Source organism: Panicum virgatum, chromosome 5N, assembly GCF_016808335.1.
Source record: "Panicum virgatum strain AP13 chromosome 5N, P.virgatum_v5, whole genome shotgun sequence".
Lineage (NCBI taxonomy): Eukaryota > Viridiplantae > Streptophyta > Magnoliopsida > Poales > Poaceae > Panicum > Panicum virgatum.
In genome coordinates this window covers 11,265,314-11,289,756 of record NC_053149.1, presented here as the reverse complement: position 1 = coordinate 11,289,756, position 24,443 = coordinate 11,265,314, and the positions used below count along the sequence as shown (strand labels likewise).

The 24,443-nt window shown below is 46.7% G+C and overlaps 2 protein-coding genes across 3 annotated transcripts in view; both read right to left on the bottom strand.

Annotated features, from left to right (window-relative positions):
* The window catches only part of LOC120675577 (paired amphipathic helix protein Sin3-like 2), a 6,906-nt gene extending 548 nt beyond the window's left edge, over positions 1 to 6,358 (bottom strand). The window contains exons 1-3 of one of the 2 annotated variants that reach the window (XM_039956776.1): positions 6,192 to 6,358; positions 5,038 to 5,181; positions 21 to 101 (exon numbers count right to left, since the gene is read on the bottom strand). In XM_039956776.1, the coding sequence (XP_039812710.1) occupies positions 21 to 101; positions 5,038 to 5,160 (204 nt within the window). In that variant the 5' untranslated portion in view covers positions 5,161 to 5,181; positions 6,192 to 6,358. Of the gene's footprint in view, positions 1 to 20; positions 102 to 5,037; positions 5,182 to 6,083 lie in introns of both variants that reach the window. The other variant, XM_039956775.1, reaches the window with a different exon arrangement.
* A 2,557-nt stretch (positions 6,359 to 8,915) lies between these two features.
* LOC120672243 (paired amphipathic helix protein sin-3-like) lies at positions 8,916 to 9,602 on the bottom strand. Its single transcript, XM_039952558.1, has 2 exons — positions 9,574 to 9,602; positions 8,916 to 9,484 (listed from the first exon to the last, which is right to left on the bottom strand). Exons 1-2 carry the CDS (start codon positions 9,600 to 9,602, stop codon positions 9,148 to 9,150), a joined length of 366 nt encoding a protein of 121 aa, XP_039808492.1. The 3' UTR covers positions 8,916 to 9,147.
* Positions 9,603 to 24,443: the final 14,841 nt, after the last annotated feature.

Sequence of the window (24,443 nt, the reverse complement as noted above, 5' to 3'; positions counted from 1 at the left end):
GGGGAGGATGGCATTCATACCTCTCGGTAGGCATCGAGCTGGGAAAGTTCCATTCTGCCAAGAATGTCAAATAGTGACAAGTACAAAATGTAATTGCGGGCCTGAGAAACAAGGTCATGAGAAGCATAAACTTTTATAGTTCCTGGGTCAACAAGCACCAGTCCATCTTATTGCATGAGGACCATAGTTCATACAGCAGTTCAAGTGTCAGATAAAACAAAAACAACTATATATTTGTCAGACTATCACTATCTCCAATCAAATAGCTGAATTACCAGTTACCTAGTATAGAAAAAAAAGTAAGAACTACAGCTGTAAATTAACTGTAAAAAGCATCACTCAGATGTAAGCATCCTACTTTGAGGTTGACATAAGATGAGGTATCAGGTACCAATTGCATGAATGCAGAAACGATGCCTAATTAAGCATGATCTAGAAACATATACCCAGAATTTAGCCAATATTATTAGAAGCTGTCTAAAATTAGCATGTGAGTCTGCAGTTCTGTTCCTAATGACTGCAGAAGAAGTTTTGAAATGATTTTCACAGCCGAGAAGATCTTTTGGTAGTATCTTCCAAAAGTACCTTTGTGTCGCGGGATTTCTAGGGTACCCACAGCCGGGTGGCGGAACGCACCCGCCTATTCCCAGAGAGGGAGTGCTCGGGAAGGTACTAGGCGATTGGGCTAATCTAGCTCTGAGACAAGCACACAAGAACACACGATCTAGAGTGGTTCGGGCCGCCGGAGCGTAATACCCTACATCCACTGGGAGAGGTTTTGATCTTGGTTGTGAATGAATCTATCCTCTGCCGGGTCTTGGCTTTCACCCAGCCTGAGTTTTTCTTCTAGCGGGCGCCCCCTTTTATAGACCAAGGGGTGCGGATACATAGGACGTCGGGGCCCCGACAAGTGGGCCCAACGTGACTGTGCAGCATACTGCGCAGAGTACTCAAATGGCTACAGTGGTTACGAATCTTTCCTCCGATATGCTTCCATCCCCTGCTGACCCTCTGACGAAGGGATGCCTTCTCTTGTCCCGTCAGCAAGGTGCTCGTTGGGGGAACGTAGCTTGCGGCGTGACCTGTTGAGGCTATTATGTAGACGTCATAATGGGTGAAGCCGAGTCGTCGTGTCCATCTGTCATGGCAGACTGACAGGAGCGGCGTGGGCGGTGCCAGCGGCTCCACTACACGTCTTGATAATACGCGATCAATAGTGTCCCCTGGTCAAAGACTCGTCTCGGCCTCTGCTATATCAATGCGGACGTTCACCTACCACAATGAATGTAGTGGTAGGTGAACTTTAGTATGGAGACCAAGGGGCCTTACATACGTGTCTGTGCTTGCAGACATGTGGCAGCTCCGGACCTCCCCGAGGCGGGGTGTCAATCCCCTCCCTTAGTGGGGGGTCCGGTTACTATACAGGGGGTCCGGGACCCAACGGGGGTCCGGACCTCTACGGGAGGTCCGGAGCCCCGGCCGTTTGGGCTGAGCGCCTGCTTCTTCCGGAACACGTGGTGCTCCCAGACCTTCCCCAGCCGGGGGACGGGTCCGAGACCGTTGTCAGGTGAACAGGGCTCCGGATCGCAGGGATCCGGCTGTTTGGATGTAGTTAAGGATAACCACAAGGCTCTTGTCTAGACACTGCAAGAGGGGGTACCCCAGTTCTGGGGTACCGACAGTGGCCCCCGGGCCCACCTCGGGAGAGGTACGAACCCGGGGGTGGGGCCTACTATCGTGATGTGTTCTTATGCAAACTTGATTGCGTCGGTGAGCTCATGCAGAGAGCGGACGCTCCGGACCCCTGAGGCCAGTACACTGGTTGCCAGGTCCAGGTACTAGAGTGCTCTCCACAGGGCGACGAAGGTATAGGCTTAGGGTGCGGAACCAAGCTAAGCAGCTACACAGACTTCGGATCGCTCAGGGAGCAAGCACTTTTCCCGGACCCGGCTCTTGGCGACCGCGGCGAGCGGTCTCCGCCGGAGCGGGCCACCGGAGTAGACTTGAGACGACCGTGGCGAGCGGTCTCCGCCGGAGCGGGCCACCGGAGTGGACTTGAGACGACCGTGGCGAGCGGTCTCCGCCGGAGCGGGCCACCGGAGTGGACTTGAGACGACCGTGGCGAGCGGTCTCCGCCGGAGCGGGCCACCGGAGTGGAATTGAGACGACCGTGGCGAGCGGTCTCCGCCGGAGCGGGCCACCGGAGTGGACTTGAGTCGACCGTGGCGAGCGGTCGACGCCGGAGCGGGCCACCGGAGTGGACTTGAGTCGACCGTGGCGAGCGGTCTCCGCCGGAGCGGGCCACCGGAGTGGACTTGAGTCGACCGTGGCGAGCGGTCTCCGCCGAAGCGGGCCACCGGAGTGGACTTGGAGCATTGCTGACAATCCCATGGATTATGCCACCGGACCTTGCAGCAAGGTGTAGGAAACCAGGCCTTATGCTAGAAAGGAGCCCGGGACCTCTAGGGACAGCAGCCTCGGATACTAGGGAACTCGTAACAGGGCAGGGAAGTACATAGGCTTAGGGTACATTACCAGGCTAAGCTACGCGGAGCTTCTCTACCCCAGGATACGGCACCACTTCTCCTGAGGAGGTCCCTAGGGGTCCGAACTGCCTTCCAGCTAGAAGGGGTGTCCCCACCTGACCACAAGCTAGCAGCTCAATTTGGATTGTTTAGCAAAAAAAGAAAGGACTCCACACGGAAGAAAGAAAACATGCAATGCTAAACGGAGAAGTGCTTTTAGGTTAAAGTAAAGACAGGACTGAGGAAGCAAATCTCCTTTATTGCTTGACCGTGGTGTACATCAGAGGTCGGGATTACGAGGGCGGACCTCTACCGCTCTTGACCACTTGCTGGTGTCGCCTGTTTGTGCGATGATGCCAGAGGCCGGGTTTACAAGGACGGACCTTTACCGCTCTGGACCACACGTAGGCACCAAATCATTACAAAGGAGAAACACTCTCAATCCTATCTTAGTGATAACCTACAGCCGTCGCCCCGTAAGGCGTGCATGTTGCTGGTCGTGGTGGAGCTGCCATGTTGGGGGCTCTTCTGAGTCGTTGGGGCGATGGCGCCCTGGACGTGCTTGTACAGCATCATCCAGCATCACCTCGGGAGCTCGGGGGACCACTCCTTGCCTAAGAGCTGTCATACGCTTAGGTAGCATGAGACAAATTCTTTGGCTTTGAATGGGAGAGGCCCCCTGCCGTCGCCGTCTGCCGATGGAAGCCAGCCTGATGGCCGCTCATAGTGAGCCGAAGCCAGTTCGACGCCCTTGCGCTAGCACCAAGGACGGCGCCAAATGTCGCGGGATTTCTAGGGTACCCACAGCCGGGTGGCGGAACGCACCCGCCTATTCCCAGAGACGGAGTGCTCGGGAAGGTACTAGGCGATTGGGCTAATCTAGCTCTGAGACAAGCACACAAGAACACACGATCTAGAGTGGTTCGGGCCGCCGGAGCGTAATACCCTACATCAACTGGGAGAGGTTTTGATCTTGGTTGTGAATGAATCTATCCTCTGCCGGGTCTTGACTTTCACCCAGCCTGAGTTTTTCTTCTAGCGGGCGCCCCCTTTTATAGACCAAGGGGTGCGGATACATAGGACGTTGGGGCCCCGACAAGTGGACCCAACGTGACTGTGCAGCATACTGCGCAGAGTACTCAAATGGCTACAGTGGTTACGAATCTTTCCTTCGATATGCTTCCATCCCCTGCTGACCCTCTGACGAAGGGAGGTCTTCTCTTGTCCCGTCAGCAAGGTGCTCGTTGGGGGAACGTAGCTTGCGGCGTGACATGTTGAGGCTATTATGTAGGCGTCATAATGGGTGAAGCCGAGCCGTCGTGTCCATCTGTCATGGCAGACTGACAGGTGCGGCGTGGGCGGCGCCAGCGTCTCCACTACACGTCTTGGTAATACGCGATCAATAGTGTCCCCTGGTCAAAGACTCGCCTCGGCCTCTGCTATATCAATGCGGACGTTCACCTACCACAATGAATGTAGTGGTAGGTGAACTTTAGTATGGAGACCAAGGGGCCTTACATACGTGTCTGTGCTTGCAGACACGTGGCAGCTCCGGACCTCCCCGAGGCGGGGTGTCAATCCCCTCCCTTAGTGGGGGGTCCGGTTACTATACAGGGGGTCCGAGACCCTATGGGGGGTCCGGGACCCAACGGGGGTTCGGACCTCTACGGGAGGTCCGGAGCCCCGGCCGTTTGGGCTGAGCGCCTGCTTCTTCCGGAACACGTGGTGCTCCCAGACCTTCCCCAGCCGGGGGACGGGTCCGGGACCGTTGTCAGGTGAACAGGGCTCCGGATCGCAGGGGTCTGGCTGTTTGGATGTAGTTAAGGATAACCACAAGGCTCTTGTCTAGACACTGCAAGAGGGGGTACCCCAGTTCTGGGGTACCGACACTTTGTATTCTTTTAATCACTCTTTTATTTGCAAGTTAATTGTTTCAAATGACTAGTATACTTTGTGGGATGATCTACTGTTCATAATTTTGACAAACTATAAACTATTGGTTGTAATTCCTTAGGTCACGAGCTAAGAGACTACATGGTGAGTATTCACTATCAGGAAGTTGCAGAGTGGGCTAGCAAGTTATCCTGCTGGTAGCTATCTGCTATAACTTAAAAACCACATTTCAGAATGTTTTTCTGTTGAACGAAGACACTCTGGAATATGGTATATCTAAATACTACAAACTGGGTATCCGCAGGATCTCACAAGAAAGGAAGGCCTGCTACCTGCAAGCCCTATTTAGGATAGCACATGTGCACACACACCACCATGACACTCTCGGACTCACTCACTCACACCTGGGCGTGCCTCCTATAACATGGATTTTAGATAATCGGTAACTCAGTGCACATAAAAATGTGAGACAAGAAGATTCAGTATTACATTCAGTACATGGTAGCAGCCAGTTCATGGCAACTTATTAGACAAGGCAGCAAAGCAGGATTGACACTCAGATCACGCAGATGAAAATCATGTAATGGCACCTCATATATCATAAAAACATTCAACTCACCTTCACTTTCTTGACAAATCTGAGGGATTCTTCAAATGTCAGCTGCTGTGGTTTCGATGTCAAGGCACCAAAGACCACCATCATTCTTGAATCCGCCCTAAACATCTCATTAGCTCTTGGCATTGTACCTCCCTTGCCTCTCAGCTACAAAAGAAGCAGCAATTGCCATAACTGAAGATTGAAGTAGCAATATTACCTCAGCTATTCTCAGATAATAGGAAGTCTTAACTAAGACCAACAAACAACTGCCTTAAAATTTTCCTATGAACTGTGACCAATGGAAAAGCAGAACAGCAGCAGCTACCAGGAAGCGCCACTGAAGCTTGCAACCGACGTTTTTTATATGATTGGCCAAAGCCAGCAGATTAGAGGTGAATTTCAGTACATGCCAACCGCAACACCAAACACAATAACAAAAGCACCAACCACGCCTGCTTTCCATAATGACGTGAGGTCATTCACTTCATATGCTAAAATCAAGTATTGTTCACATCAAAACAGAAAAGAAGCTTAGGTAAAACGTGTGAACCAAGTCATTTCGTTAGGATGGACCAATCAACCGTGTGTAATACTGAACAGGAAGAGAAATCCAGCACATAGCAGCCTTGAACAAGTAAGAAACAAGCAGAACGAACTACACCACTTCAGTAATCTGAAAGAAAATAGGCAAAAAAGGTAACAAATTAAAACAGGCAATGGGCGTAATCCTGACTGTCGAAACAATAGAGCAGCGGCAAGAACTGAATCACGATATTAATGATGGCAACACTATGTTTTCACTGCCGAAGAACGGCCGTTCCACCAAAAATGCATTTGGAGTACGATCCAAAACCTGTTCAAGTCTCAATCGGCAATCACAACACAGGGTGAAACTTGATAAGAAAACAAAATACAGCCTTGGCGCACTAGCCGGCGGTTAGGCTGAAACCGAAAATGCGGAACTACCTCATGAAACTACGAACCAAATGCCAACGACTGGAAGCTAGCTCGCACCAAGCACAAGGCAATGGCAGGAAACGCCGCCAGAAGGGCGGCAGGAAACGCGCCTCGAATCGGCGGCGGGCGCAGCAGCCCGCAACCGCAACAGCTAGAATGCCCGGTATTTAAAGGGCGAGCAGGCAGAGATGGGGGCGGACGAGCAGGAAGCGGCGCACCTGTTGGCAGTCGACGGAGGCAATTAGGGTTCCGCGCCCGGCTCCCCTCCCCTCCCCTCCTCTTCTCGCAATCGCAATTCGCAAGCTTGGAATATTCGAACGGCGGCGGCGGTGTGGTGGGGTGGTGGTGACTGGTGTGAGAGGGGAGGGGAGGGGAGGGGAAAGGGAAGACGAAGCGGCGAGGCATCATCCTTCGACGCAGCCGCACGTGCATAAAGCGGTTTCCTTTCATGACATGTGGACCCACTGAAGGTTGTCGGCGCCGGAGGCCACATGTCAGTGACGTTGTTCTGCTGTTACGGCCGTTCGTTCTTGTCGTTGGGAGGTCAACGAAGAGTTGGGAAATGGGAACAGGTCACAGACGCACGGACCCGCCGGAGGCCACATGTCAGTGATACATCCCGGCCCAAGCCCACTATGGGTCGAGAATTCAATGGCCCACAAGCCACAATGGGTGCGAGTTGTTGCGGGTTGTGGCCTTTGTTTCTTCGAAGTGCTGAACAACAGAAAACTCAAACTTTTATTTTTGAACGAACAACACTCGATAAGTGCGTTTCTATTAATATAGTAGAAAAAAAATACAAGATTATATTCCAGGGAGACCATAACCAAACAACAAAAAGAAAAAAGAAAAACACACAAACGGCGGGTTGGATTGGGACATCAACGCGCGCCAACGACAACTCAACACCGGCCGGTCGGATTGGGACATCGACACAAGCCGCACAACGCATCTCCACAAGACAGCTCTGTTCGGTCAGATTAGGGCATCGACTCGAACCCCGACAACTGCCTCGTTGAACACGGCAACCGCCAACATTCCGCCCATGTAATCGTCGAAACCTGTAAACGCAACCCTGCGTCGACAGAGATCCAAAATAAGCAGACCGCACCGCACCGAGAAGGCCACTGCTATGCGGAACCCTTCGCCGTAGTGCTGCTGCAACACCACCCACCACCTGACAGGAAGAAACCATCGAATCCGGACCTCTCACAGGATGCCTCGCAGTCGCCACCGCGATAACACAACGGGCGGGGGCCTCGCCACTTCCGCCGTTGGACTCCACCTCGCTCTAGTCGCCTCGGGGAAACACCGCACGCGGGGACCTCGCCTCGCCCACCTCAGTCTCCACATCACAGATCCGTTTTTTAAGTTGCCATCAGGGTGGTGGGCGAACTTGCCCCGCCTCCCTGGATCTCCATCAAACCGTTGAGTCGTCGCTACATGTCGACCTCACTTCCTTGCTTCACCCGCGCACATAGTCTCCGGTGCCATGTCAGCAAGTCGAAGAAGTCGATTGCACCATCTTTCGACGATTACCGCACCGGGTAGCCTAGCCAAGCTAGACAACCCGCCGCAGTCTGCTGCCAGCCAAGTCGTCCCACGATGCCGATGCCGCAAGCGCCGTCCTTCGACGCAGTCCCACGCCGCACTGACAGTTGCCGAGCAACGCCAGCCGCCGCGATCCGCTGCAAGCAGCCACAATCAACAATCATGCAACAACCTTCAACCGCCACCATAGCCGCGAACACAACCACGTGGCTCAACAACACCCATTCAGCTTGTCAAGCGGTGAGGTTACCACCACCGGCTGCAGCCGCCCATGACTAAAGAACCAGAAATGCCCAGAGCTGAGATGGGTCTCTAGAAGTGTCGCCTCCAAGAAGGGCACGACGCCGATGGCGCCGCCGGCACTCGTCCAGGAACTAGACGGGGTTTTCACCCAGAAACCCGTGTAGTAGGGTTGGAGCTCCGACATGACGCCCTCAGCAGGGGAACGACGCCTTGGGGCACCGCCGTCATGTCCACCAGCCAGAAAACCGGTAACACAATGCACATAGTCTCTGGTGCCATGTCAACAAGTCGAAGAAGTCGCTTGTGCCATCTTTCGACGATGTACCGCACCGGGTAGCCCAGCCAAGCTAGACAACCCGCCGCAGTCCGCTGCCAACCAAGTCGTCCCACGATGCCGATGCCGCAAGCGCCGTCCTTCGACGCAGTCCCACGCCGCACTGACGGTTGCCGAGCAACGCCAGCCGCTGCGATCCGCTGCAAGCAGCCACAATCGACAATCATGCGACAACCTTCAACCGCCACCATAGCCGCGAACACCACCACGTGGGCTCAACAACACCCGTTCAGCTTGTCAAGCGGCGAGGTTACCACCACCAAAACTGATGCCGCAAGCGCCGTCCTTCAACGCAGTCCCACGCCACACTAACGGTTGCCGAGCAACGCCAGCCGCCGCGATCCGCTGCAAGCAGCCACAATCGACAATCATGCGACAACCTTCAACCGCCACCATAGCCGCGAACACCACCACGAGGTCCGGATTCGGTGGTTTCTTCCTGTAAGGTGGTGGGTGGTGTTGCAGCGGCACTACGGCGGAGGGTTCCGCATAGCGGTGGGCTTCTCAGTGCGGTGCGGTCTGCTTCTTTTGGATCTCTATCGACGCAGGGTTGCGTTTGCAGGTTTCGACGATTACATGGACGGAATGTTGGCGGTTGCCGTGGGGAACGAGGGGGAACTCAAATTTTGATAAATTCCAGTAGAATTCCAAACCATCGATCTTTACATAAGGTAAGGTAGGATGCGTCTCCCTGCCTAATCCAGCTGTAGACTTGTTCCTAAAAGAAAGTAAGAAGCAAATAAATGGCGTAATTTTATTCCTAAATTCTAGAGAACGAAGGAAATCCTTCATTTTTCTTTTATGGCATCGGCAGAGCTCATGATATCGATATGTACATGCGACAGCGACGTCAGGGTCTACAATAGGAAACAAGAAGAAAAAAAGATAGATGCATGGAAAACAGGAAGATGATGATCTGTGGTGAGCACAAGGCCACAAGAAGATGAGGCAATTCGGCCAACGGAGGCAATATAATGATGTGGTGAGCACACGCAGACACAGTCACACATCAACTTATGGAGCAATGGATGGACGTATGGAGTCGATCAATGGCCGCCGCCGTCGTCCAGGTTCATGTCCCGGATGAAGTAGGCGGCGAGCTCGTCGACCCCGACCTGGATCCTGCGGCCCTTGGGCAGGAAGACGTTGAAGCCCAGCGCCAGCTCGGGGCTGTCCCGGAACAGGGCCGCGGCGGTGGACGTCACCTCGTCGATGCCGACCCGCTGGTTCCGGAAGTCGTCCATGACGCGGAGGAAGAGGTGGTACTTGTCCGGGTGCCGGTCCTTGAACGCCGCCTTCACCGCCAGCACGAAGCCCAGCGCGTCCTCCGCCGACGGCGACCATGCCTCGGCGGCCGCGCTCTTCCTCCCGCCTCCGACGGGCCTGAACCCAGATCAGACAAAAAAAAAACAGATTAGGACGCATCGATCCTACCGAAAAGCTCGGCTAGGAACCGAAGATCGTGTACCTACCGGTCACTGGAGAACGACGAGTAGGTCATGCCCAATGATGCTGGCCGGAATTCAGATACAGGCAGATCGATCAAAAAGTGCAGCAGCTGAAAGGATGGACTCTCACTGCACTCTGCAGGCTGGTACGGGAGGATCTGTATTCCTGACAATCTGTAGGGAATAGGGATTAGGGATTAGGGATTAGGAAGGCAAGATCTTTGTATCAGTGAAGAATGCCTTGCTTAATTTATAGAGCCGTGGATTCAGCAGGGATGGATTAGGCCGGCAGGCAGCTAGCTCGATCATCGACTGAAGATCGGATGGACATGGACAATGGGGAGGAATGGGGTGGATAGATAGATACTGACCGGGCAATGGCGAGACCTGGCTCCTTGCGCCGTTGCGCGGGTTCAAGATCGCAACGACTTCCCCTTTTCTGCGCCTCTTCTTTTGCTGCTCTCCAGTCCATCTCGCCAGCAACTGAACTCAACTCAGTCGTATGCATGCGGATGGAAATGCAGTTTTCCGGGGTTTTTTTTTTCATTTTCATTTTTGAGAAGGATTGGCAGCCAAGCTAGCGAATCTAGCTAGAGTCCGGTAAGCACGCCCAGTAACTTGTACTCTCTCCAACTCGGCCCGAACGTGGCTACTGGGCCGCAAAGTTCTCAAACAGCCACCGTGGATATTTCTTTTCAGTCCAATAATAAGTTGGTTTTACATTTTGATTTCAAGTAAACCGCAACGGAGTCTTTGGTCTTTTATGTCACATAAGATCGTGATTGTTGTTTAAAAAAGAGATTATCATTGAAGAGCACCTCCAAGAGACTAATCATAATCCTAGCTAAATACAGAGATTTTGAAGCTAGCTAAAAAAATAGAAAGCTTAAAAAACGGAGGCGTAAACAAACAGGCTCTCTAAAACTAGACTCATATGTTAGTACTAGTGGGTCCCATATGTCATACTCTCTTACTCCTCCCCCTGCTTCCTGCCGCCCACCGCTCTCCGCTCCAGCCACCCCCGCGCCGACCTCCGACGGTCCGGCCGCCTCTCACTACCCTGGCAGCCGGCGTACGCTCGCCGCCTCGGCCTCTGTCCGCCACTGCAGCGCGTCCAGTGATTGGAGCAGAGCAATGCCTCGCCCGAGATGAGGGTGGCAGCAGTGAGAAATTGGGGTTTTTTTATGTGGGCTTGTGGATCAAATTAGTGGCGCGGGAAGGCATATACAGACCTCCGGGATCCTATTTTGGGGCTCGATTGGGTTTGAGGTGGCTCCATGGCGGGCGGCGATAGGCAAGAGTGGAGGCGGCGCCATGACCGAGGTGGAGGCTCGGTGGAGAAGTGGAAAAAATAAAATTGATGGAGAGGAAGGCTTGGAGGGAGGTCGGGAGTGCTCACAGCTAGGGGGGGGGGCTGGTCGGCTGCCAATGGTGGTGTCTGGTTATTGAACAGAGAGGGCAGAGAGAGATGAAACGAAACTTTGCTGTGGTGTGCGTGCTGTGGTGTGCACCGAGGATGTCCAAGGTCGTCGCGCCGCCACTAGTTAACCCATGCCGGGAGGGATCTCACGCTGGATCAACCGATCCGAGGGCAAGCTGACCCGCCGCCGCACGCCGGGGAGGAGGTTCGCCGTCCGTATCTGGTCAGCGCGCGGGAGCGCACGTGGGAATCTAGCGGCCTCGCGTGGGAAGAGGATTTGCTGAGCAGCGCGGCCTTGGCAAACATTCCGAGCGGGGGCTCTGGTTTGCCGATTCGGATGGTGAGCCGACAGGGATAACGAGTCTGTTGGATGGCTGTTTTTTCGGTTTTTCCAAAAGGGAAAAAAGCGTTTCTGCCCTTATTTTAAAGTGTAATTGTGATTTTACCCCTCCTTTTTAAACTTTGTGATTTTACCCCTGCGATTTCAAAATGAAGCTGCCGTTTACCCCTGTTTCGTGACACCGTTAACGTTTCTTGGATTAAACGGTCGAAAAAAGAAAATAAAAAAAAACAAATAGATGCAAAAGACAGAAGTACCCATACCTTATCTCCTCTCTCCCCGTCACCCTCCCTGCCACTACCCCTCCCCATCGCCCTCCATGGCACCCAGCTAGGGTTTGGGGCGGCGACCTCCCTGCCCTCCCTGTGACCCCGCCCCTGCAGACTCCAGGGCGCCTTCTTGCTCCTCCTGCGCGCCGTCTTTCCCGTGACCCCACCCCTGCCGAATCCAGCCGGGAGGACCGTGCGCGGCAGGGAGGGCCGCCGAGTCCCTGCGCGCGCGGCAGGGAGGGGCGTGCAGCTCCTGCGCGCGTGGCAGGGAGGGCTGCCGAGCCCCTGCGCGTGGCAGGGAGGGCCATGTAGCCCCTGCGCGCGGCGGCAGGGAGGGGCGCCAGGCCCCTATGCGTGCGGCGGGCAGGGGCACCTGGCCCTGTGTGCGGCAAGGAGGAGGTCCCCCATCGTGGATTCCAGCGCACGGTGGAACAGCCAAGATCCATGGAAGAACAGTCAAGTACCATGGAAGGACAGAGGTAAACCCTAAACCAATTTATGAGATGTGTTCATGAGATGGAAGAAATGACCCATGATTAGTAGATGTGTTAACTTCCCCCTAACTTCTTTATTCCCTGCTGTGATTTGTAGGGTGAATCATAGAGAATTGAAACTTGTTGTTAGAGTGCGCTCGTTTTTCAGTTTGCCTGACAATGGTCTAAAATCATGGTGGCAAGGTAGAACTTTGCCAACCAAGATTATTGACATAAATAGCTTTGGGCTGATGCAGCTAGTTGATTTTATTGCTGAGCACTGCTTGTGAGGTTCTAAACAATACATGACTTTATGGTGTGATTTGGATAATTACTCTATGGAGATAAAATCTGATGAAAATTTGTTAGAGTGGTCTCTATTGAATGTAGAGAAGGGAGTAGTACGCACCAATGCTCAGGTAAATGATTTTCACGGGCCACTTCAGTTTTCACCAACAAAGCGAAGGTTTCACCCTTCGGTGAGGTCTAGGGTGCTCTTGATTGAGTAAGGCACTAGCAAGAGAGCCACAAATGAGAGAGCCACTAACCAAACATCCACAAATGAGATAGGCACAAACAAAACAGCCACAAATGAGAGAGCCACAAATGAGGAAGGGGAAGAGGTACAAAGTGATAGTAGCTATGACACAGATTTGGCTGCGTCATCTGACTCTGGGGATAATAGCAACTCTGACACTGAGTTTAATCCCGATGGTGAAATTTTTGATGAGGAAAATGAGTATGATCTTACCATGTTTTCATATGACACTGATGATCCATGTATTGATGTGAATGTGGTCTTCCCAGATACGGATCAATGCAAATTAGCAGTCACACATCATGCTGTACTGCATGATCATGCTTTTGATATTATGAAAAAAGACACGACCAGATTTAGAGCTAAGTGTAAGAGAGCTAAACAAGAATGCAAGTACGCTGGTTGCAAGGTAAATGGTGTCTATTTGGATCATTTAGTTGTAAGTGCACATATTTTTATGACTTGTTCTCATACATCTCTTGGTGCAGGTTAAGACAAGTGGACCAAAGCATACATGTGGTTCATTCAACAAGTGTGATCAGACAATGGCCTCTAATAAATGGGTGGCTGCTAGAGTGGTTGTTTTGTTGATGGAGGATCCTGAAATGAAACCGTCGGTGCTGAGGGACAAATTGAAGAAACAATACTCGGTGGATGTGCCATATGACAGAGTTGTTAGAGGGAAGTTCAGAGATCTAGACATGATATATGGTAAATGGTCTGAAAGTTATGAGATGTTGCCAACTTATCAAGCTGAACTTCTGAGATCATTACCTGGTAGTGTAGTAGAGCTAGAAACTGAAGAACACAATGGTGATGTGTGTTTTATGAGGTTTTTTGTTGCTCTTAAACCATGCATAGATGGCTTCTTACAAGGGTGTAGACCATATATTGCAATGGATGCAACACACATGACAGGGAGGTCCAGAGGTCAGTTGGCAGCAGCTGTTGCAGTGGATGGTCATAACAGGTTGTTCCCAGTGGCATATGGAGTGATCGAGACTGAGTCTAAGGAAAGTTGGACTTGGTTTGTGAATAATGTTAAGAAGGCTATCGGTACACCTCCACGTATATTCATTCTCTACTTCTAACAGTACTTTTGTATCTGAACTTCAAGTTTTTAATATTTTCTAACGTAATGCAATGTTCATACAGGCTTGGTCATTAGCACAGATGCTGGAAAAGGAATAGAATTGGCTGTGGAAGATGTGTATCCTGGAGTAGAGCACAGATAATGTATGAGGCATTTGTGGAAGAACATGAAGAAAAAAATTCAGTGGTGATCTTTATGGGAAAAATATGAGGTTTACTGCCAAGAGCTTCACAATTTCCAAGTTCAACTATTTCATGGGCAAGATAGAAGAGAAGGATCCTAGTGCCATTGAATGGTTGGACGAAAACCATCCATATGTGTGGAGTAGAAGCAAATTCAGTGAAGACTGCAAGGTAGCTTACATTAATAACAATCTCTCTGAATGTTTTAATAGTTGGGTGTCAAAAACTAAGCACTACTAGATTGTGGAAATGCTTGACCACGTTAGACAAATGATCATTGAGAAGTTTGTTTCTAGATCCAAGATTGGTAGTAATATGTCAGGCATTATAATCCCAGCTATTATCAATGATTTGAATGCTAAAACAAAGAGTATCAAAGACCATGAGTTATTAATATGTGGGCCTGCGAAAGCTGAAGTAAGTGTGAATAGATTCAGGAATGCAGTCAACTTGGAGGAAAAGACTTGTAGCTGTCGGGCTTGGCAAGTAACTGGAAAACCATGCAACCATGCTTTGGCTTTCATTGCAAAGATCAGTAGAGAGGTCCAGATGGATGAATTTGTCCCTGATTACTTCTCTGTTGATAGGTACAGAAAGGCATATGCTAGTAAGTTCAGTCCAATGACATTCAAAGATGACTGGGACCATGTTGATTTAGGCTACAAAATCAAGAAACCAAAGTTGAGAAGGAAACCTGGTAGGCCTAGAAAAACTAGGATCAAGGCATATGATGAAGTTGGCACTAGTAAGAAAAGAAAGATGTGTTCTGAATGCAACGAACTAGGCCATACAGCCAAGACTTGCCAAGGAGGTCTTACAGCTAGTCAAAAGAGGATGCAGTCACAAGATGGATCAGGACAAGGAGGCACTGACCCAATGTGAGTAATACATGCATTGCTGCCTACTTCCATTTATTTAGCCCAATTATGCAAATTTACTTGTACTGACACTATTTTTGAACAAACATTAAGTGCAAATGATAGTACAAGTGCTAGTGCAAGGGGAAGGGGAAGGGGAAGAGGAAGGGGAAGTGGAAGGGATTCAAGAGAGGACAACAATGAGACAATGTATGTGATTGATGGCTGCTGTTCATTAATATTTTCCAACAAAATTTCTGTGTTACCATGCATATTAACTTGCTTTTATTCTCTTCTTGACAAGTGCAAGCGATACAGGAAGGGGAAGGGGAAGGGGAAGGGGAAAGGGAAGGGGAAGGGGAAGAGGAAGGGGAAGGGGAATGGATCAAGGAGAGGACAATAATGAGACAATGTATGTGATTCATGGCTGCTATTCCTTACTATTTTCCCAGCAAATTTCAGTGTTGCCACATAAATTAACTTGCTGTTACTCTCTACTTGTGAAGTGCAAGTGATACATGAAGGGGAAGGGGAAGAGGTTCAGCAGAGGCCAACAATGAGACAAAGTAAGACAATCCACCATTGCCTATATTTACTACATATTTCAGTAACTTTACTAACATAATTCTGCTCTTTTTCATATAAAGCGCAACTGCATTAGGAAGGGGAACAGGAAGGAGTGGAAGAGGAGCAACTTCAGGGAGGCTTGCAACTTTGTTGGGTTTCAATGCTTGATATGTAGCTCACTACTAGTTGCTTAGGAAACCCACTACTTTTGTTAGACATGTCATTCAGACCTATGTGTTGGTGTTTGACATGTTCTCTGGACCTCTATGTTGTCATCAAACATGGTACTAAGATGGCATGTTATATGGATTTGATTTCTTGTTGTTTATGCAATATTTGACAAATTAGTTTGTTGTATGATGTCTAATTCTGTTTACATGGATTGTCAGTTGAAATGCTGTCGAAATTTTCTTTAATTTATTTACTCAAAATGTCAACTTGCTGATCTAATACAGGGGTATAATCACAATTATCATAAGAAACAGGGGTAAAAACGCAAGGGAAAAGTTGTTCATTTGTCCAAAAGTTAACACCGTTACATAGACTTAACAGAATCGGGGTAAACTCAACCTTCGTTTTGAAATCACAGGGGTAAAATCACAAAGTTAAAAAAGTAGGGGTTAAATCACCATTACGTTCCAAAACAGGGGTAGAAACGCTTTTGCCCCTTTCCAAAATTTTAGCTAGCTAGATCCATTTACATAGTTTGTTGGAGATGCTCTTAGGGTACTCCAAAAGCTCGCTATCGACAAGCACGCCACAACGCTATTAAGTTTTAAAGTAAATTTAGAAAAATGGATGAACAGGTGTGGCTGTTTGAGAACTTTGCGGCCTTTGGATGTTTACTCACCTAAGGTTATTTTAATTTTTTGCGAGGAGATGTTAATTTAATTTTTGATTGCTGTGGTATGTAATATTACGTGTATGGTGGAATAATATTATGCATATGACGGATATTATTGCTAGTCAGCAAAACTATACTACATCCTTTTGCAAACATATGATGTTTGTGTTGCAAAAAGTTAATATTTATGGCAAACTAATTAATTAGTAAATGTCATATAGCATTTTCTTGTTAATTAAGACTCCTATAATATGCGACCTAACTATTTTTTTTGCTGGTATGCGACCTAACTATATATTCCATCAGGATAAATCCAGATATAGGAATATTGCTATACAATCGCCATGTTAATACTCTCTTCACGATTCAACTTGATCCTTAATATTTTAGCTCAAAATTGAATAAGATCAGAGCCTGGCTCTTTTAGGGTCCGGCTCTTAAATTATCTAGGCTAAAAATTAAGGTCCTTTACCAACCCTACTTGCATCACCTACACGACGAGCCGCACTTTGCGTCACGAGACAAGCTATATAGAGATTAGCTGGTGCTAATGTACCCCTAAAAATTGAAAAGCAGTGATTACATCCAAATTTGCACCCACTCAACTTTAGTTGGTGAAATTAAAAATTTTGGGTGTCACATCGAATGTTTGACCAGATGTCGGAAGAAATTTTCGGGCACTAATTAAAAAACTAATTTTAGAACTCGCTTGGAAACTGTGAGACGAATCTTTTGAGACCTTTGACCGCATCATTAGCACATGTGGATTACTGTAGGACTCATGGCTAATCATACATTAATTAGGCTCAAAAGATTCGTCTCGTCGTGTACATCCAAACTGTGCAATTAACTTTGTTTTTTAACGGCATTTAATACTTCTAATTAGTGTTGAAAAAGTGTCCAAAAATTTTTGGGTGAAATTTTTTGGAAACTAAACGGGCATGGATTGAATTGGCACATAAGTATATACATTATGCATACAAAAGGAGATGAGAGCATTGCATGCCTGAGCTTAGCAGAGGCTTCATGAAGCATATCAGAACCCACTCGCTCTACCATCAGAGCTCCACTTTTAGGGACAGGGAGCTACAGCTAGCGATGGATCGGATATCAGAAGGGAACCGATCCTCTCTTGCTCGAGAGTGGGAGTCTATATGATTATTCCACATTTTCCAAGACGACAAATCTTATCTCCAGGGTTTTTGCGTTTTCTGGAGAGCAGATCGTCGATCATGGCAGGTACGCCGGGCATCGCATATTTCATTCATTCTGGAATTGTTGTGGTGAAACAACAAGAATAATTGCTGTGGCTGAATGTATAATTCGCAGCAGTGCAGATGTTCCAACATTCAGCATCGCTGGCTGATGCATCATGTGCCCTTTTTTTTCATATTTTACATGGGAATCGAATGAAAGATTAATTTAATAACTATTCCTCCAGGAAAAATGATCATCGCTCCTTTTGGCACCGAGGAACCTTAGCTCGCAATCTCATATATGTGTATAGTACAATGCATTATTGCTTGATGTTTGCCATGCATAAGGCACATGCACAAACTTTGATTCTCCATGTTAGCCTTGTTTTTTTTTAAAAAAATGACTAGTAATAACATATAATATATTTACTTTTGGACTTTGAAAGTCATATGTGCTTAGGGAAAATGCTTGCTTAATTAAGACTGTATAAGTTTATTATATTGCATTATAAAATCTATGAACCGAGGTTGGTTAGGTTCCTTGTGGTGGAACCTGTGCTCGGACCTAAGTTGGCATAGATTTATTAGCAAGAGTTCTCATATTTTTTCAAGATTTATTCAAGAATTATTGGACACAACTTTTTTAGTAGTAGGCGACAGACGGTTATGCTGACTTCGTTGATCTCAAGATGTGCACATGTCATTATCCCAAACATCGAGTTCTCATGACTGTAGAAGGAAATATTACCCCCACATGTCTATGTCAATTGTCAGTAATAACATATAATATATTTAGTTTTGGAATGTGAAAGTCATATATGCTTAGGGAAAATGCTAGCTTAAGACTGTGAGTTTATTATATTGGATTTATTATTATAAAGTTCATGAATTGAGGTTGGTTAGGTTCCTTGCGGTGGAACACGTGCTCAGGACTTGAGTTGTCATAGACTTATTATCAAGAGTTTTCATATTTTTCTGGATTTATTCAAAAATTAGTTGGACTAGTGGCGAATCTAGGATTTTTAGTTAGGGTGGTTCAATAATTTTTTTGTTACAGTGGTGAATAAATCTTATATAATTTATTATTTTTATCTTCTTAATTCAATTATCAATTGTTGTATTTAAGAAAATATTTTTTATTACAATTTTAAAAAAATAATTAGTTGCTATTTTCTGTGAGTAATAAATAAAACATATAACAGAAAACCTGACGATAGGAGTGCTTGGGCCAAATCTTAGGGCTCACCCCCTAGATACGCACTTGAGTTGGACACAATATTTTTAGTAGTAGGCGACATAACGATAGACTATTATGCTGAGTTCGTTGTGTCATTATCCAAAACAGTTCTCGTGATTGTAGGAGGTAATGTTATCCCCACATGTCTATGATCCTGTTTGTTTCCGCTTTTTTTGGACCTCACTTCTGTGAGAAGTAAGATTGTGAGATAAGCCAGCTCTATTTGGAGAATCGGCTATCTGAAAAGCTGGGCAAAATATCTAAGTTTGTAGAGATGATATCTCCAAACACCCAGCTTATTTAGATATCTATCATCACTTCTGTTATGATTGTAGAGAAGCGGCGGCTTGAAAAATCCGATTTTAATCGAGACGTTTGGGTGAGTTTCTCGTTTCCATCGAGAATCCGCTTATAAACGGAAACAAACAGGACCCATGTCAATTGTTAGCCACATATATATTCTCAACAGCAGCATTAGATCAATTATGGAATATATTCTTTACAGTTCACTTTTTTATGTGTTAGAAGTGTTAATGATACTGTTTTCTATCAATTTGATTAAATTTAAAATAGTTTTACATAGAACACACTTAGAATCTATTATCTTATTATTTGGCCAACAAATGGAGCCTCTACGTTTGCTTTCAAGGCCTAAAAATTTCCACGTTAATCGGAGAAAAATAAAAATTACCCACCACTGCCATTATGATAAAAATTAGCCTAAAATACCCCTGTGCCTAATTAAAAATCACCCACCAATGCCATTATAAAAAATTAAATATAAAATATCATTTATTTATGTATCAGTTACAAACATATACTATTAATAAAAACTAAAACTAACAAAAATCAATCAAAAGAAGACAAACATAAAGAATAATTATATGCATGATATAAAAGCTCAACAAATCAAATTGCTATTATAGTTAGATCATATTTGAATTCTTTTAACCAACAATAAGACATAATTTACGATAATAAACAGGGTAATGTATGATAAAAAAATAATATAATCTTTAAATAAGGATACAAAGACATACGAATTTTTGAATTTTCAATACTACCCGCGCAAATGGACGGTTCTCGACGGTTCATGAGCACGCAGGTAGTGGAGTGGACGCTCGGGAATCAGGATATATGCATGCATGGGCCATGAGGCCTCATCAGCAATCCATGCATTATCGATCAAGATCTTTACCTGCCCTTGGAGGCTAGTACCTACCTGTGGGCTGTGTGGATAGCTGGTGTGAAAGTGATCGGGTGCTCTAGTCTAAGAGGGGGAGGGGGTGAATTAGGCACTTATAAAAACTTAGACCTATGGCTCGAACTAGTTTGCACAAAACTTAAACTAAAACAAGCTATCTAGATCTGCAACTAGGTTGTTCAAGTGTAAAACCCCTATCCCAAAAGAGTTTAGCAACCTATAGCCTTTCCTATCAAGAAACTATTCTATGAAAGTAAAGGCACACAAATTACTAGTATGGAATGCGGAAGCTTAAAGAGCGGGATAGGAGATAGCAAACTCTTGACGCGGGTGTTTATCCCGTGGTTCGGTTAGCCACAAAGGCACACCTACATCCACGTTGTTGTAGCACTCACTAAGAGTATCGCTACTCGGCCACCAAGTCTCTTCCGTGAACACAATCACGGTCACCTTGGCCCCGGGTTCCACTAAGGAGCTTCTCCACAAAGGATGGGGGTCTCCACGTCCCCCGCACAAAGATGTCGTCGCCGCTCCACACCAAGTCGGAGGGTCGATGACGTTGCCGGCGAGCTTCACGTTCCAAGGTGCCGGCGCACCAAGCTCTTGTTTTGGTTCGCTAAAGAACCACAGCACAAAGGCTTAAGGCCTTGCAATCTCACTCACTAAGAGCTAATCCTTTACACAACACTCTCAAAGTGTGCTAAGGGCTAAGGATATGATCTTGATGCTTTTGTATGGCTTGGAGATGTTCTTGGGTGTGTGTGGGATGTCCAGCAACTCCAGCAATCTTCAAATGGCCGGGGTGAGGCGTATATATAGGCCACCAAGTCTTGTAGCCGTTGCTCCAACGGTTAGCTGAAAATCTGCGTATCACCGGAAGAACCGATGCCTCTGGCAAGGGTAGCGTCGGTTCTTCCGGTCACTCTAAGACACGAAATAGCCGTTGAGCTTCTGACTGCTGACACAGTGACCACCGGTTGAACCGATGCATCACCGGTTCATCCGGTGCTTAAGAATCTTTTCCTGGGCGCTGACGTCATTGCACCGACGCAAAACTCCGATGCACCGTCGGTTCAACCAGTGCTGAAGAAACTTCTCCTGGGCACTTGACATCGTCTCTGGAACATAGGACGCCCAATGCACCGATGGCTCCTTTTTGACCCGTCGGTTCAACCGGTGCCTATAGACTGACTTGGCTTCGACTCCCTTCTGCACCAAAGTACCATTGCGTCGGTTCTTCCGACTACCATCGGATGCTCCGATGCCCTGGCGTCGGTTCTTCCGGTGCTACTGACCGTAGGGGCGGCCCTTTGGGCCTTGCTACGCCTATCTTCTCTTTCTCTTTGTCATCACTTGAACCTAAAAGCCTGAGAATGGTCATTTTAACAATCATATTAGTTCAAGTGTTGTGTTGTCATTTGATCACCAAAATCACTCGAAATGGCATAAATGGTGCCACGTTCGTTACATGGTGCTAGCTCGATGGTGCTACTTGCAGGCTTGCAGCTTGAGGGGGTACTACCCCGTATCCGAATCCGAGAGTGTGATCCACCACATGTAATCCAGGCCCCCGGTAGTGAAGTGATGGTGGCATCGATCCATTATTCCAGCCATGAATCCATACATATATGTGTCATTATTTTATTCTTGTAAAGGTTAAAACATCATTGTAGTACTCTTTACCAGGACAGAGACATAAAAATTTAGCCTATGGCTCGGCAGCTTTTCTAGTTACCACTTACCCGCTGATGAAACTGACTGATTGTGATTGTGCTGATTCTATTGCTGCAGTGAATTACTCCAACTGTTCCAAATTATTAATCAAAACGACTAATAATTTGGACGGAAGGGACTCACCCTTAGAAATGAATTTTGATTCTGTACTGCACATGCATGCATCAACTACCACGAATGGACGATCGATGATCTGAAAACTGAACCGAATTCGCCTATGCGTGATTGATTTATTATATACTGACGGATGAGCCTGAAGCATCACACTATTATGCACTATTTGTATGCAAGAACCTGATAAGTGAGGACGAGAGGAGAGCTGACGGTGCAGACATTCAGAAAAGATCGGGGGAAAGAATACATGTGCAGCGCAGACAGCATTTTCGTCATCACTTCAGATGAGCATGTGTGCGATAACTGGACACTTGCGCCAACAGGACTTTTTCCTGTAAGACACAAAATGGAGCAGCAGAACTAAGACAGGTTTTTCTGACCCTGGGTCGTCGTCGCTTATTCACTTCCACGATATCTGTTTCTGTTTGTTTATTTTTTTACCATTACAACAAAAAGTCTAAAATCATGCCCAGAAAGAACGCGAATTAGAAGAGCAGCAATAGACCTACACACCTAGCTAGCTAGAGAAAAGTAAAAAAAAAGGAAAAATGAAACAAATTCAAAAGACCTAGCTGGTGTGTAATAAAGAGAGAAAAAGCAGAAAAAGGTGCAAGCAAGAGAGGACGAAGTAGTGGAAATATGACAAATACCACACAACCGTACCAGTATCCTGCAACATCGATCTGCTTTCCATTTTGTACCAGCTGTCAGTTAAGCAAGAGCGAATCGCAGCTCGATAGGTGGGACGGCAAAAAGGTTTGGAGGGAGGGAGCCATGCACGCCATTGGGAGTGATCATGGATTTCGCAGCCCGTGCCTCCTCCTTCACCGCCATTGGAATGCATTCCCTATTGGTGGTGTTAATTGATGACCCTATGCCCACAATCCTCTTTAGATCAAAATTTTGTACTATTTCTCTAAAATAAGATTTTATTTTAAAAAAATAGTACAAAATTTTAAACTAAATAGGGTTGGAAAAGTACCAAAATGTCATTAATTAACACCCCTATTCCCCATTCAATGTCGTGGAGTTGTTACCGGCCGATGCTTGCAGAGGCAACAAAAGGGTTCGTCCCACTTAGGGTGTGTTTAGTTGGTGAAAAAGTTTGAGTTTTGGTACTGTAGTATATTTTGTTGTTACTTGACAAATAATATCCAATTATGGACTAATAAGGCTTAAAAAATTTAGCTCGTGCTAATCAGTTAGACTGTGTAATTAGTTATTTTTCAACTGCATTTAATGCTTCATGCATGTGTTCGAAGATTTGATGTGACGGGTACTGTGCAAAAATTTTTAGGAACTAAACAGGGCCTATAGCTTGTGCTCTAGCTCTACTCTCTGACGAAAGAATTCCCTATCCGACACCGGTAATAATGAATGCTTTCTTCTTCTATAGCTCTGAAAATTTCAGCCTCCCTTATGACACTAGATCTAACTTTTGCTCTCAATGTAGCTTCCTTCTATTGAATATCTTTGATAATGCAACATTGATACGGAGATACAGACTATAGATCATGATCCAGTGTTAGAAATCGTGTGTCGTCAGAGTCCTAATTATTACATGGCAAATCCATTTATTTCTTTCCGATCCTTATAAAATCACCACCTTGGTATGTGGGGTCCTTGAAGCTAAAGGCCCACTAAAGATCGATGTGCATTCCACCACGGAGGATACATATATTGACATGGCCCATCGATCCATCTCTTAGCTCCAGTGCAAAAGCTGTAAAAGAGCCCACACCGTACCACCCAATGCGAAGTGGCGAGCAGTCCGTGTGTCCAAGCCGAATGTACAAGGATGTAGGCGAGCACGGATGCACATCGTGCATGCAGTGCGTGCCAAAGTTAGGTGCAGATTAGGGCCAACCCACGATGGAGTAGCTTGCATTGCTTGAAGTCGTAGGGCCAGCCGAGCACCATGAAGACCTTGCTCCATGATCTTGCATTGTCTGCGCAACGATCAGCAGCTTATGAAGATCATGTCGATGGTGTTCACGTGTAGGAGATAGATCTGATTTACCCGGAGCACTATCTGAGAGAGAAGTGTGTTGCCTGTGCCCTGTTGGTTGCAAGGAGCACAGGAGCAGGCCTATAATTCGCCTGCTTGTTTTCTTTTCGATCTGGGAACAACGAACTACTTTATCTCCTACAGGTAGCAGTATAGCATACCGTTTCACATATAACTAGGCGTATAGCCCGCGCATTTGCGCGGCTAGTATTGAAAATTCAAAAAATTACATGTCGTTATATTCTTACTTAAAGATTATACTATTTTTTACTATATATCACCATGTTCATTATCATAAATTATGTCTTATTGTTGGTTAAAACAATTCAAATATGATCTACCTATAATAACAATTTGATTTGTTGAGCTTTAATAATAATATGCATAAAATTATTTCTTATTTTCATTTTATTTTGATTGATGATTGTTAGCTTTAGTTTCATTATTAGGATATGTTTGTAACTAAACATAGCTAAATGGTATTTTACATTTAATTTTTCATAATGGCATTGGTGGGTAATTTTTAATTAAGTATAGGGGTATTTTAGGCTAATTTTATTATAATGGTAGTGGTGGGTAATTTTAATTTTTCTATTTTTCTCCGATTAACGTGGGAATTTTTAGGCCTTGAGAGCGAACGTGGAGGCTCTGTTTGTTGGCCAAATAATAAGATAATAGATGACATAGATCGTCTCTTATAGCTAGCTCATTGTACCTTACTGTAGAACCCCTTACTCCATTGGTTGCCCGCATTTATATACGTAGTGTGGCAAAGCCAAGGTAAAATAATATCTTTAAGTTGTCGTGGTCGACTTATG

Bases quoted from the DNA above. Each gene is read 5' to 3' on its own strand.
- LOC120672243 (XM_039952558.1), bottom strand. From the start codon at position 9,602: ATGACCTACTCGTCGTTCTCCAGTGACCG. The intron at 9,485-9,573 runs GTAGGTACACGA...ATCTGGGTTCAG, and splicing joins TCGTCGTTCTCCAGTGACCG to GCCCGTCGGAGGCGGGAGGA.